General features: G+C 35.7%; 1 protein-coding gene across 10 annotated transcripts in view; it reads left to right on the top strand.

Moving 5' to 3' along the window:
• The window catches only part of LOC136833353 (protein FAM135A), a 302,262-nt gene that overhangs the window by 52,431 nt on the left and 234,634 nt on the right, over positions 1–15,197 (top strand). For all 10 annotated transcript variants that reach the window (XM_067095379.1, XM_067095378.1, XM_067095377.1 and 7 more), the window contains exon 2: positions 2,823–5,070. In XM_067095379.1, the coding sequence (XP_066951480.1) occupies positions 4,994–5,070 (77 nt within the window). In that variant the 5' untranslated portion in view covers positions 2,823–4,993. The remainder of the gene's footprint in view (positions 1–2,822; positions 5,071–15,197) is intronic.

Raw genomic sequence — 15,197 nt, 5'->3', positions numbered from 1 at the left:
TGGTGGGATCCGGATCTGGATGAGAGACATTTTGCTTGTTGTTGGCGATTAGCTTTCAGATTGTGAAGGGGGTTGGAGGGATCGGGGGAGAAAGAAGGTGTATGTATTCTCAGCCTTGGTGGATGTTTGAGGACTCCAAGCTCTCTTGCACGTACAGTTATTTACTTAGTTATTTTCTTGAGGTGACTAGAATTTCTGGTATGGTTTCGTGCTTGAGACATTTATTGTACTTGATTTTTTTCTGAACGGGCTCACTTTCCCTACTTTTTATAGCATTTCTTCTTTGAAGAGACAGATCTCCTTCTTCACTGTTTGTTAAGCCCACCTTTTTGCATTCCGTTTACTTTATATTGTTTTCAATTATGGGCTAGAAAAGGGCATTAGGATGTCAACCTACTGTCCTTTGCTCTCGAAAAAATAAATAAAAACATACACGTAAAACAAAGAACAGACAGTGGAAATGTACATCATAGCAGATTATTATTATTATTATTATTATTATTATTATTATTATTCAAAAGATGAACCCTGTTCATATGGAACAAGCCCACAGGGCTCACTGACTTAAAATTTAAGTTTTCAAAGAATATGGTGTTAATTCGAAAGAAATAACGGAAGGTAAAGGGAAATGCAGATGACAAAACAAACAAAGATGTTGATCAACAGATCAGTGTACAAGTATGTGATGAAAAATACTGCGAAGCCCCAGAAAATGTAAGCCCATTAGTTTACAGCATGAAGCGTGCAAGGCCTTATGAACTGCATGAAGTAGTAGGCAGTTCACCTTGGTTAGCGTCTTGCTTAGAATTCAGCTGATACACGTTCTGTTCTGCTTGCTATTCAGCAGGGATGCCATGAAGTTGCCAGTTGCTTGACTTGTTGTACTGTAAGCCTAGCAGTTCATTTGCTTTTCCGTAAAAGACTTACAACAAATCAACGAAATGCTCAGGTATCACAGAAATGCCCTTGGGATGAGTGAATTGACCCATAACCGTAATTTTTTGCTTTCACCTTATCCCTTTCTCTCAAGCTCCAGCACACATACAAGCGCACAGACGGCCGCGCCTGTCATAATTCAAGCAAGCCGTGGAATCGTATGAGGCAATACCTTGACGGAAATTTTTTAGACCGAGACCTGGTTATTCATATAGAACTTTACTGTTCATTGTATGATGTTTATTCATGTAGAACTTCACTGTTCACCGTATATTGTGTATTCATATAGAACTTCACTATTTCCTGTATGATGTTTTTTCATATAGAACTTCACTGTTCACTGTATGACGGGCAAAGGGTCTGTTGGTGCAATGAACATTTTCAAAAATGTCCCCTGAATCACCGGAATGTCTCAGAACAGCCAAAAGGCTTCCTGGAATGAATTCAATGACCTCCCCCCTCTCCTTTCCCCACGTTCCCCAGAAACAGAGAAATTACCCTTATACCAAGGAACTGCATACGGAATCACCGTAATATCTCGGAACAGTTAAAATGCTTTCTGAAAGTGATAGAATCCCTCATCCCCCTACCCCCTTCCACTCCCTCCCCCTTCCACCCCTCCTACTGCCCCTCCCCTCCCACTCCCCCTCTCATCTTGGCGACCTTCTCCGAAACCAGCCACGAAATTAGCAAAATGTATATGTTTACTTAAATGTATTCATATGAATAAAGTTTTGAATTTGAATCTGAATTATATTCTCCCTTTTTCGATCGACACTGGAATGTCATTCCCTGATGGCATTTCCATGTCCAACCTTCTTGTCCGTATGTGCGATTGATCATGGTGAAGTTCTGTCTAAACAAACACTTCGTTCATTATTGTGGTTGATGGCGTTACCACCATTATTGCAATTGCTGTTGTTTTAATTATCGTTACCGTAACGTTTATTGTTACCGTTATCATAATTTTTGTATTATTATTATTATTATTATTATTATTATTATTATATATATATATAATATATATATATATATATATATATATATATATTATATATATATATAATTTTGAATTGGATTTAGAGTTCCATGATGATTGTGGTGGAATTGAATTCTAATGAAAATCATCATTAGCAGTCGTAGCAGGGATAAGTACTTAAACACCTACCTAATCCAGAGCATTTTAGGTGTGGTGTGTGCTTAAGTACTGATCCCTGCAACGACGCCCATGAGAAGCCGCTGCTTCAGATTTCATCAGATCTCGATGTCATCATTAGCATTGTTATCACTTAATTTCTTAGTTTTCGCTGCGACTGCTTTTATGAAAACAAACCATAAAAGACCTTTTGAGATGATGAAAATAATTTTTTATTCATTATATCTCCTTCAGCAGGCGACTTTTAACCTAACAATTTTTTTAGCTCAATAGAACGTGGCTTTTAGGGCATTATATATATATATATATATATATATATATATATATATATATATATATATATATATATATATATATATATATATATATATATATATATATATATTCGTTTTTCAGATTAAGAAAGCAAACCATAAAATGCCTTTTGAAATGATAAGCGTAATTGCTTATTCATTATGTCCCCCTGAGGATGGGATTTTTAAACCCAATAAAAAGAGTTTTTTCAGCCCCGCAGAAGTGACTTTTAAGGTATCAATATAATTTTTTTTTTTGTCTTTTATTTTAAGAAAATAAACCATAAAATGCCTTTTGAAATTTTAAGCGTAATTGCTTATTCATTATGTATCCCTGAGGAGGCAACTTTTAAACTCAATAAAAAAATTTTTTTCGAGCTCCCGCAGAACGTGACTTTTAAAGGTATTAATATAATTTTTTTCTTCATTTCCGGCAGCTGTGGATGACCGGGACACCCCGCCATCTGGCTCAAAGAAAGAAGCGGAGGGCCCTGTCGTCGTCCACTTCCCCTTGACTGTCTCCTCTACGAGCAACCCAGATCTAAGAACAGCCACAGCATTAAACACCACAGCATCAACAACTACAACAACAACAACAACAATCCCTGTGGCGGAGACGTACAACAACTAAAAAAAAAAGAAGCAAAAAACTACAATCTCCCGTAATAAAAGGAGACACAGGGAGGGAGGAATTAGCAGAGAGGGAGAGGACCTCTCAACTGTCAACTCATATCTCATTAATCTTGTTTTTTTTTTTTTTTTGGAAGTTCCAAGTCGTTTGATTCGCAAAGGCAAACTCTTCTCAAAGTTTCCTCTCCGTTTCTTCTCCAGACTCAAAACAAGCCACTTGAAACCACTTTCTCCTTTTTGATCAAATCTCAGCGTTTAAAAGTATTAATCAAGGTTCTACAAAGACTTAGCTTGTGAGAAGAGCTTCTGACGGGCGTCACTCGAACGCCGAAGAATTGAACATTATCGCGTAAACACTTTTGTCCCTTTTTTCCGACAAAAAAAAAAAATTGTGGCAGAAAATTAAAAGGCAGCGATCTCTTAGTGATACTCTTACCATTAAAGCATTCAGGAAGCACCTTTCTAATTTCAAGGTTTTTGAGAGATTACAAACAAGCTTTCAGAGTTTTTTTTTTAGTGTGAAATTTCAGTGTGAAATTCCATGTCAGTCGTTTCAGCGAAGCGCTGTATTTGTGTTAAGGATTACCCCTTCGTGTCTGTAGTTTCCAATTCCACTGTGTGCTCCATCCTTCTTAACTGGTTGGTGATTATTCTCGGTGCCAAAGAGTAATAAAATATATTTGTAATCACATGTGAAGTGATGCCCGAGTGAGTTTTAATTTTAAGTTTCGATTCTGTTTTCAAGTGTTCGAACACGACAGTTCCAAGCGGCCCTGGAATGACGAAATATTTTGAAGAATGTTGTGAATAAAAGGCTGAAACTGACTTTTGCTGTTTTAAGAGAAAATGGGAGATCAAGATCTTACTTTGTGAATTACACTTTTTTTCACGGAAACTTTTAGGTCAAAGAAACTTAATATTTTATATTTGTTGTTTTACAAGTGGCAGCTCTCCGTACGTGAGACATTCGTACAACAGTAAAAATGAAGAATCAGAACGTCAGTTGAAGAAATTCTGTGATTCCCAATGGTGATTCGGTGTTAAGTGCGTTTTTCTCTCCTTCTCTCTTTCTCTCTCTCTCTCTTTCTCTCTCTCCCTACAAATGATCTCTCCACCTCTTTCTCGAAGTAGATGGTGACTTGTTAAGCAAAATGATGTAGTGAGTTCAAAATCTCGAAAGCAACATTTCATCTTAGGATTTGTGAAATAGACAAGTCAAAATTTCCCGGTATTTTCCCCGAGAAGAATTTGTGAAACGACGCTCATGTGATGTACTTGAAGATTAGGAAGGAATAAGAAGTGCTGTATTTTTTATACGTGGTGTCATCCGTATAACTGTTTTTGCGGTCAACATTCCTCATCATTACCTCAAGCTACCTACCTGTTCCTTTTAGTAGTAGAGAAGACATGTGAACTTGATGCCAACAACTCTGATGAAAATTTTGGAAAGATTTTCTCTCTTTGGAATAAAGCAGATATTTGATTCTGACCGGAACGAAAAGGTTGTGTAGAATTTTAGTGTCTGTTTATAAAAAAAAATTACATATATATATATATATAAGGACTTTTTAGAAGCCTCATTCGTTTTATGAATGTGGATACGTTGCTCTTTTTATGAATGGGGAAGCGATTCCTTTTATGAAAGTCGAAGCAATCACGTTTGCTCATTGATTTTGAATTTTGACACACATTAAAGACTTTGCAAACTTTGTAAACTGAGCGAGGCGAATCAGATTTCAAGCTAAACAGGAATTAATTTATTTAGATTTATTTAAAGCATTCTCGGAAAGGAATGTTCTCCGCTTTCGCACTGACGACCAGGCTGCCAACGGAAGTTCTCCCAGAGGTCTTCATGGAGGTGTTCTGAGCAAAAGAGGACAAAAGAGGAAGGAGGGGAGGAGGAGGAGGAGGAGGAGAAGGAGGAGGAGGAGGAGGAGGGGGAGGGAATAGTTCAGGGAGTTGGACAGCGAAGATCACCATGGGAGAGCTGCAGGCCACTATCGAATTGGCTCTGCATATCCACAAGTTCTACAACGTCGATCTCTTCCAGCGAGGGTGAGTTGCTCTTTTCATTAATGTTCTGTCCCTTCTGGGAAAGATATATATAGTTATATATATATATATATATATATATATATATATATATATATATTCATATTTATATATTTATATATTATATATATATATATATATATATATATATCTATATCTATATAAATGTATAGATATACATATATATATATATATTTATATACATATACATATACATATACATATACATATACATATACGTACATATAGGTTTTTGTATTTATAGATGTTGCTATTTTAAATAAGAATATGTCTGTATGTTTCTGTATTTTAGTATATACAGATGGAGCTACTGAAAATTTTTACGTTAGAATTTAGATTTCACATTAGTTCCACAGGAAGCGTAGATAAATATACCTTGAGAGAGAGAGAGAGAGAGAGAGAGAGAGAGAGAGAGAGAGAGAGAGAGAGGAGAGAGAGGGAGAGAGACGGGAAACTGCTGCGTCTTCTAATTGTAACCTAAAGAATCTGAGGACAGAATATTATTTTTAATATTTTTATTCATTGAAGACTGAATATTATTGTTAATCTTAGATATTTTAGTTTTCTGTAAAAGAAAACTATTGTGCTGGCTCTGTCTGTCCGTCCCACTTTATTCTGTCTGCACGTTTTCTGTCCGGCCTCAGATCTTAAAAACTACTGAGGCTGGAGGGCTACAAATTGGTATGTTGATCATCCACCCTCCAATAATCAAACATCCCAAATTGCAGCCCTCTAGCCTCAGTAGTTTTTTTTTTTTTTTATTCAAGGTTCAAGTTAGCCATAATCGTGCTTCTGGCAACTATATAGGATAGGCCACCATTTTGGGCAGTGGTTAAAGTTTCATGGGCCGCGGCTCATACAGCATTATACTGAGACCACCGAGAGATAGATCTATTTTCGGTGATCTTGATTATACGCTGTACAGAAACCTCGATTGCGCCAATTGTAAATGTAAGTCTAGTTAGTCAATGTCTCTGTTACTACGATTACTGCTTTGCCAGTCATTTTTATGTTGTAGATTTTATCTCTCTCTCTCTCTCTCTCTCTCTCTCTCTCTCTCTCTCTCTCTCTCTCTCTCTCTCTCTCTCTCAAAATGCAGCTTTTAAATACTTTACATTGCATCAGTTATTTAGTATTGCATTACTTTTTAGTTGGACTTGAACAAAAGTGAGAGAGAGAGAGAGAGAGAGAGAGAGAGAGAGAGAGAGAGAGAGAGAGAGAGAGAGAGAGAGAGAAACTCTTTCTTCTACAACACAGGAAAATGTGAGAAAATTTCATATCTTTAAAACCCGGGAAAAAGGAAAGTTTCTCTACAACAAATGAGGAAAGGAGAGAGAGAGAGAGAGAGAGAGAGAGAGAGAGAGAGAGCGAGAATTAAGTGCAAAAGTAGCCGAGTAGGAAAAAAAGCCACAATCCAATCATCGAATAGTTAAATCCTCAATCGATGGCAGAGGCTTATTGGTATCTTTGATGATGATGCCGTATTCTGATGCTCTTTCCCCTTTATATAAGTAAGCGCTCCGCTATCTATCTATCGATCTGTCTATCTATCTATATATCTATCTCTATATCTATCTATCTATCTAGAAAGTTATGTGCCAACCAGTTTTAATTTTGTTGCTTTTTTCCTTTCTCTATTTTTATTTTTTTTGAAACTTGATGTCGACATTTGAGGTTCGTTCTTTTGATGGTTCTGTGCGCATAGTATCTAGGCTATATACAATACTCCTGTCTCTCTCTCTCTCTCTCTCTCTCTCTCTCTCTCTCTCTCTCTCTCTCTCTCTCTTTGGTAGATACTTTCTGTGGAAATTTGAGGTTCGTTCCTATGAGTGTATCTGTGTGCATAGTATCTACAGTATACAATACTCCTGCATCTCTCTCTCTCTCTCTCTCTCTCTCTCTCTCTCTCTCTCTCTCTCTCTCTCTCTTTGTATTTATCTTTTTTGGTAGATACTTGCTGTCGAAATTTGAGGTTCGTTCTTATGATGACCCTTTGCACATAGCATCTATACAGTACTCCGCGTCTCTCTCTCTCTCTCTCTCTCTCTCTCTCTCTCTCTCTCTCTCTCTCATGCACACAGTGAGAAGAGTAGACTCGTGTTTTTCCCGGCTTTCTTATTATGGCGCGGCCTTTTGTGTCGGTATTGAAATTGGTACAGACAGTGTCTTCTCAAGGTGTGTCGCTATTCTTACGTGTTCCCTTTTTTCCTCGCGAATGTCACTGCGTTTGCTTTTATCGCAATGAGTTTCTTTCATTGTTTTTTTATTATAATCCTACCAAAGTTTTTTATGTAAATACTTTGGTCACCTACCAACTGCCCACATCAACCAGTGATCAGGTCTGGAGTTGTTGGAAGAATTGTATGTTAGGCTATTTGCGTTGTTGTTGCACTATTGGCCTTTCAATTTTCAAAGATTACAATATGTATATGTATAAATATATATGTATGTATGTATGTATGTATGTATGTGTCTATATATATATATATATATATATATATATAAAATATGCAAATATATATATACACATAAACATGACATACATACATATTATACATATATACCAGTAATGATATATACATATATATATATATATATATATATATATATATATATATATATATATATATTGTAAAGCCAATACGTTCAAGCATATGCATATATGATAATAAAACTCGCAAAGAGGCACACACACATACAAACATGCATACATACATACATACGAATGATATATATACATATAAGTGTATGCTTATATATATACACACACACAGTATATATATGTATGCTCCATAGATATTTTCCCTTAGGAAGGGCTAGCGCCGGAAGGGTACAGCCTTCTGGTTTCCCAACAGGCGTCTACAGGTGTGGTTGTTAGCCCTACACCCTTTCCCTCGTCCCCAGAAGAGGCTGGTACTTATTTATAGCTGGTTGTCCTTATGGGGATGGTTCTTGGTGCTTCACGAAGGATCCACTAACCTAGCAAACAGAGCCGATCGCTGCATTACTAGCTACAGCGCCCAATTGCCTGTTGCACCTTGCAAAGGTGGGTGGACCGTTAGGTCGACAGTGTCCCTCAAAGAGGTGTAGATTACGTACACTAATAAATCATCATAACAAATGAAAATATTGGACAATGGAAATGACGAATTCTCCTCCGATGAGCCAACATTCATTCAGCATGGACTGTTGAGTCTTTGTTCCTCAGGCATCGTGGGTGGAACGGCTTTTCTCTCTCTCTCTCTCTCTCTCTCTCTCTCTCTCTCTCTCTCTCTCTCTCTTTATTATACCTGTCCAGTGATTCCAAAACAGACTTTCTCTATGAGTCACTTTGCTTCTCGTGACGGATGGAGTGCAAGGACCTCTCTCTCTCTCTGTCCCATCTTAGTTTTACTTTACAGTAATTCTTCCGGTTCATTTCACCTCTTAATTTTTTGTAAGCATTTCTCAGTTCTGTGTGCTTATCTCAACTACTGATTTATCAAATATATATTTTGCTGACATGAATTCACTCCCAGATGTATTGTCTGGATTTGTTCAGATATGTTTGAACAAGTCTGTTAATGCCTATGGATGGTGTTGGCCGTACCTGTACAAGCAGACGCAATCGCCATGTGTCTGGTAGAAAAACAATCCGATATTTTATCTTTCCGGTAAATGTTTCTTTCCTTGCACTGCCAGTCTCTGGAATTCACTTCTTGGTCCCCGTTTTTCCCAAGTGTTATGACGTTCAGTATTTCAAGGAGCGTGATTTTCGATTTTATCAAGGTTAGGTCCCCTTGAGGTTCCTTCGTTTTCCTTCATGTATGTGCACATGTATATATATATATATATATATATATATATATATATATATATATATGTGTGTGTATATATTTATTATTTATCATAACATATAATTATGTGTATTTATATTTACACAGTATACATATATACACATATACATATATATATATATATATATATATATATATATACATTTATATATATGTAAAGCTATATGAGTTTGTGTGCGTGACTATATGTGTATATTTATATATGTAGACATATACTGTATATGTATATTGTATATATATACATATATATACTGTATATATATACGGGTTTGTGTGTGTGTTACAAGGGTTTACCATATACAGTATATTTGTATATATACTGTATATGTATATATGTGTATATATACATATATGTATTATATATATACGGGTTTGTGTGTGCATGTGTTACAAGGGTTTACCATTCCAAGTTATTTTTTCCTCATCAAGATTGTGTTCTTAGTATACCTCATGAAAGGGCATCGCAGAAGCTCCTTATTCATACGTTTTTTGTGGCTCCTGAGCCAAATCCTTTTGGGAGGATGAATTCGGGTGGGCCCGTTCCCCCTCGCCCGAAGGCCTTCACTCCAATAGCGTCACTCGCCGTCCTCTGCAAATACCGCAAAAGGAAATTTTGATCCTTTTTTATTTTTACTTGCTGTAAAGGGCAGGAACTCACGCGGTTAGATTTCTTACCGAAAGTCATATCTGGATATATTTATCGTTTATTTTATTTTTTGTTTTTTTTTATGGTTATGGCATGCTGTTTTTACTATAAGCGACATTTAACCTTGTCGATATATTTTTACGGAGTCCTAATATAGTTCCCCTTTTTTGAAAAATTTGATGCATATTTTATTTTATTTGTTTTAATTTATTTTTTTATATAGCATGCTGTTTTTGTTATAAGCGATTTCCATGGTCTTGTCGGTATCTTTTTTTTGGGGGGAGGATTAACATATTTACCCATGTTTGAAATGTGGAAAAAAATTTGGTTTGAAATCTCCAAAGATGTAGAGACCGATTTAGTAAATAAAAAATTTAAATTCCCAAGATAAGACTTCTTTTTGTAATTTTTAAGGCGTGGCTTGCTATTATAAACATTCTGCGATTTTTTTATTAATGCCTTGTTTATTGTCTTAGTTTGAGATTTTTATATGTATTTCATCGCTGCGTTTTTAAAAGCCGATAAAGTGAATAGGAGTAAAAATACTCCAGATCAGATTTTTCAAAAAATCTTTTAAGAAAAGTGTTTCTTCTTGTTATTAACATTATTTTTTCATATCCTTCGTTTTGCACTCCCTTTCTTCCATCTATTGTGTCGTAACTCCCAATAGAGTTATAGACAGTTTTTTTCTACTTACCCTATGTTAAGTATCGTCATGCTGGTGGTCAGCAGTCTGGCCCATCTCAGAGGTTCATTGACAACCTTTGAAGTATATTTGATAACCGTCACAGTAACTTATACTGTACATACTTGCTTTCATGAATGCTTGTCGCAGTCAGTTTATGTACCTGCCTTGTAGATTCAGGCTGCCCAAGGAGAAATGATTCATCTGTTGGCTATTGAGTTGAAGGAGGTACCCTCTGCCATGAAAAGCAATTCGAGGAATGTTAGTCTCTGTGCCTCCAAACTTTGCACCAGAAAGCTAATATCATCGTTGTCCGTCGCGGTAATTCTAAGATGGAGCTTCGCATGGAGATAATGTTTATTAGTTAAATTTTTCTACTAAGTAAAGAAATGGTGTATATGTTGCAGTACAGGTGAGATAACCTGAGCAATTTACCGAAATAATATGGGAAATCTACCGTCTTTTATTTATGTTTGTACGTTAATCCGCTTAGGGCTGGTGTTAAACAAGGCGTCCCGCGGAACTTTTCCACGTAGAAAACATTCTCAAAAGGCAGCAAATTTCTCACATTATTTCGGTAGATTTTTCAAGTTATCTCACCTGTACTGCAATACCCTCTTCAATATTGTTCACTCAAAAAATGTCATTAGTAAATAAAATCTCCATTCTGAGCTCTTCCTTAAAATTACCTATGTTGCTCCTAAATGGAATTTCCCAAACTATTTAAAACCGTTTCACGCGATTGACGGACACTGCTGGCTGCGGTGGTTCAAAACTCTGGTAAATGGGTTTTAGAAAACAGACTTTGTGAAACCTCCTTGGTTTCTGTGACGTCAGTTGAGCCGGGACGCTTTCTGTCTGCTTCGTGTGTTCATCAGTCTTAGTTAAAACCTTTAAGCCCTGTCTGTGGAAATTGTAGTGATGTATGGGATTTTATGGCTAACGGCCTGTGCAGTTGCTATGCTGTCAAGGAGACTTTAAATTGATATGGTGAGCGTTGGTGATTCAGACCTAATCGAGTACCCCACAGATCGAATACTGGTAAAAAAGTTACAGAAAAATGCCACATCAATCTTTCCTAGATAGTGACCCCCAATGGTTTTAATCCGGTAGTATCCACCTTTGCGGCGTATTTAGTACAAGCCCGTTGGGGATGACCGTAATAACATAAACAAAAGACTAAATATCGTAAAGACAATGAACCCCAAGAAATATTTGTCCTAGATAACGACCCCCGAACTTTGTTGGGGGTCACTATCTAGGAAAAATCTTAAATATTTTCTGTTTTATTACTTTAATGGCTTTAATTGCCACCATAAAGTAATGTGACTTTTTTCCTAACCAAAATTGTGACTTTTTGTCTGTGACTTTTTTCCTGTGAGTATTACCCGCCACCCACAGATTTACCTTCCTTAACTTAGATCCGACGCAGTTTGAACTAAGTTTCTTACAGGTTTAAACGATAAAACTTTTGGTGCATTGATGCACTTGTTTTACGAAGTGAAATAATACAGAGGTATTTCATAGTACAATTCGCAGTGAGGTTCATTTCATACAATAATTCGTAGTGAGGCCTTTCTTGCCAAGTAGTCTATGTGTTTTACGGTAAAACATAAAAGTTATGGCTAAGATGAGTGAGCGAAAGTTGAAGAAACTAACCCACATAGTTAATGGATTTTCAGGGTTGTTTCATAATATGAATATGTGGAAACTTTGGGTTTTATTATTATTATTATTATTATTATTATTATTATTATTATTATTTGATGGAGATTGTCTTACATTGAAAGAGAACACTGTCACACAACATCTGATCACCTTTGTTGCAGGCTCACTGATTAATCAGGGCCTTGGAACTAAGCATTGTGCTTCATGAAACTGATACTCGATATTGGCTCCAGAAGTTTCCTAACCTCATTATCGCTCTTGGATAATACTGCGATCTGTTTTACTGTGATCGAGGCCACCAGTCACTGTTTCTGTACCAGTGATAGCCATTATTTATTTATATGTTTATTTATTTAATAATTAATTTACTTATTTGTTTATTCGGTGTCTCTTTTCGTTTTGTTGTTTTCTTTCCACACTTGTGGCTATTGTGGTCTGGTAGAACAGAAACACTGAGACGCACTTTGTCTCCAAAGCTTTTTTGTGTCGTGTTATCGAAATTTGATTCCGCCCAGTGATATGGAATGAATTACATCCTGTTCATATCGTTTTATTCTCTGCTAATCGTAAATGTAAGATGCTTGATAAAAGCAACAAAAGGAGGTGGCTTTTTTTTCAGATTACAAAGGCGTGTGCAATACTTTATCAGGCAATTAGACTAGTTGTAAAATAACGAAATTCGTTTTTGCAGTCTTTCTACCCTGCATTATATTGACATTCTCTCTTCCGGTTGACAAGAAAATACTTTTTGTAACTCTCGCAAACTAGTATTTCAGTGCGAGTGTGTGCCGTATATCGGGTTTTACGCTGTTGGCCCAGCGTTCGACTCTCCGACCAGGCCAGTGAAGAATTAGAGGAATATTTCTGGTGATAGAAATTCATTTCTCGTCATAATGTAGTTCCGGATTCACAATAAGCTGCAGGGTCATTGCTAGGTAACCAGTTGGTTCTTAGCCACGTAAAATAAATCTAATCCTTCGGGCCATCCCTAGGAGAGCTGTTAATCAGCTGAGTGGTCTGGTTAAACCAAGATATACTTAACTGCTATCAGTGCACCTCACGCGGTGCACTGTAGGCATTTACTTAAAATCTTTGCAGCGTCCCTTCGGCCCTGAGCTACATCCCCTTTCATTCCTTTTGCTGTACCTCCATTTATATTCTCTTTCCTCCATCTTACTTTCCACTCACTCCTAACAATACTTTCATGGGACAGCTGCGAAGTTTTCCTCTTATTACACCTTTAAAACCTTTACACTCTCAATTCCCCTGTCAGTGTTGAATGACCTCGTAAGTCCGAGGGAAACGGGAAAAGAGCGTAGGAAAAGCGAAGGTTTTTTTTTGGCTTTGGATATCAAATGTTTATACCGAAAATTGGCGTTATGTATAAATACATACATACATATACATAAATAAATAAATGTATATATAAATATATATGTATACTGTATGTATATATATATATATATATATATATATATATATATATATATATATATATATATTCTTATATACAGTATACATATATATTTATATATATACAGTATAACATAACAAACATCTCACACGTCTCGAACTCGCCATACCCGCGCAATAACTTCTCGCTGCAAAGAAAGGGCGTTGGGTGGTGTATGATACATGAAACATACGTACCGGAGTCTAAGCGATGTCAGGCAGGGCAGCCGATCGAGACCACAGGTCTACCCTAAAGCCAAATCAAAAAGTCCTTCAAAAAGAAGGCATCGTGCTTTACCCCATACAAAAATGGGAATAAAAAGCACGTTAAAAGAAGAAGAAAAGAAGATATAATATATATATGCATTTATTTATTTATTTATGTATATGTATGTATGTATATATTTATACATATGTAAATATATACACACGCACACACACACACATATATATATATATACACACGCACATATATATATGTATGTATGTATATATATAATGTATGCGTGTGTGCTTGCATGGACAAGGGTCTTTGAAAATGACGTGTCCACTTTCATCCAAATAACAAGTGCCTATCACTCAACGTATGACTTTCATAGAAAATGACGTTCAACAACGCACGATAATCGAAATGATTTGCATTGTTCGTCGCGATATGTGGCAACAGAAGACGTAGCTTTCATCTCCCAAAAACAAACAGCGCAACCTCTCAGAACTTCATCGTCACGACCCGGCTTCTGTGTCGTTCGGTTTGTGAAGCCCGCTGCTTGAAGGTACGCCGTGGCACACTTTCTTTGACTTGTATTTTTATTTATTTATTTTTTGTGAATTGATTTTATTTATTTACTTATTTATATGCATATTAGTTATTTAATTCATTATTTAATTTATTCATTTTATATTAATTTTTTTGTATGATTTATTTAGTTGTTTATATATTTTATATATTAATTAATAAATTAATTATATGTATATATATATATATATATATATATATATATATATATATATGATATATATATATATATATATATATATATATAATTAATATTATTAATTAATTTATTAAATAATATATAAATATATAAATCAACTAAATAAATCATATATAAAAGAATTAATATATTTATATATATATATATATATATATATATATATATATATATATATATATATGAAATAGCTATTTGCCAGAGAGGTTTAATGCTATAACCTGGCGTTGCAATCAAGACGGTCATCGACCCTGGTAATAATTTCCTAGCGTAACTGCGGTCATATAATGTTGATACAGTACATTCATACCTATAACTAATTAATTAATTTGTTTATTAATTTTCATATTTATTTATGTATTTATGTCAAGAAACTGTGCATCAGTTTGTTCATTATTAAATGCAACGACTTTCTCTCCATTCTTCATTCAGTTCTTTCCTTTTATTCGAGAAATATTTGCTCATAAATAGGAGTAGTAATATTATTAATGATTCTTGTACAACCATCGGTTAGTTCCTTACGTGCCTAGCAAGAAGCATTTGAAGCGTCAGCTGTAGAAGTCTGTTGGGGAAAGTGCTCTCTCTCTCTCTCTCTCTCTCTCTCTCTCTCTCTCTCTCTCTCTCTCTCTCTCTCTCTGTGCCAAGTGGAGTTTTGGCATGTATTGAATGTATTGGTTGTCTCAACCAGTCACATTTCTGTTCTCAAGAAGTTTTAGAAGTTAGTTTAAGCTCTCTCTCTCTCTCTCTCTCTCTCTCTCTCTCTCTCTCTCTCTCTCTCTCTCTCTCTCTCTCTCTCTCATTTGGTAATTTTTGAGAGTATGAAATGATTT

This window comes from Macrobrachium rosenbergii, chromosome 51, assembly GCF_040412425.1.
Source record: "Macrobrachium rosenbergii isolate ZJJX-2024 chromosome 51, ASM4041242v1, whole genome shotgun sequence".
NCBI lineage: Eukaryota > Metazoa > Arthropoda > Malacostraca > Decapoda > Palaemonidae > Macrobrachium > Macrobrachium rosenbergii.
This window is presented reverse-complemented; position numbering and strand designations above follow the sequence as displayed.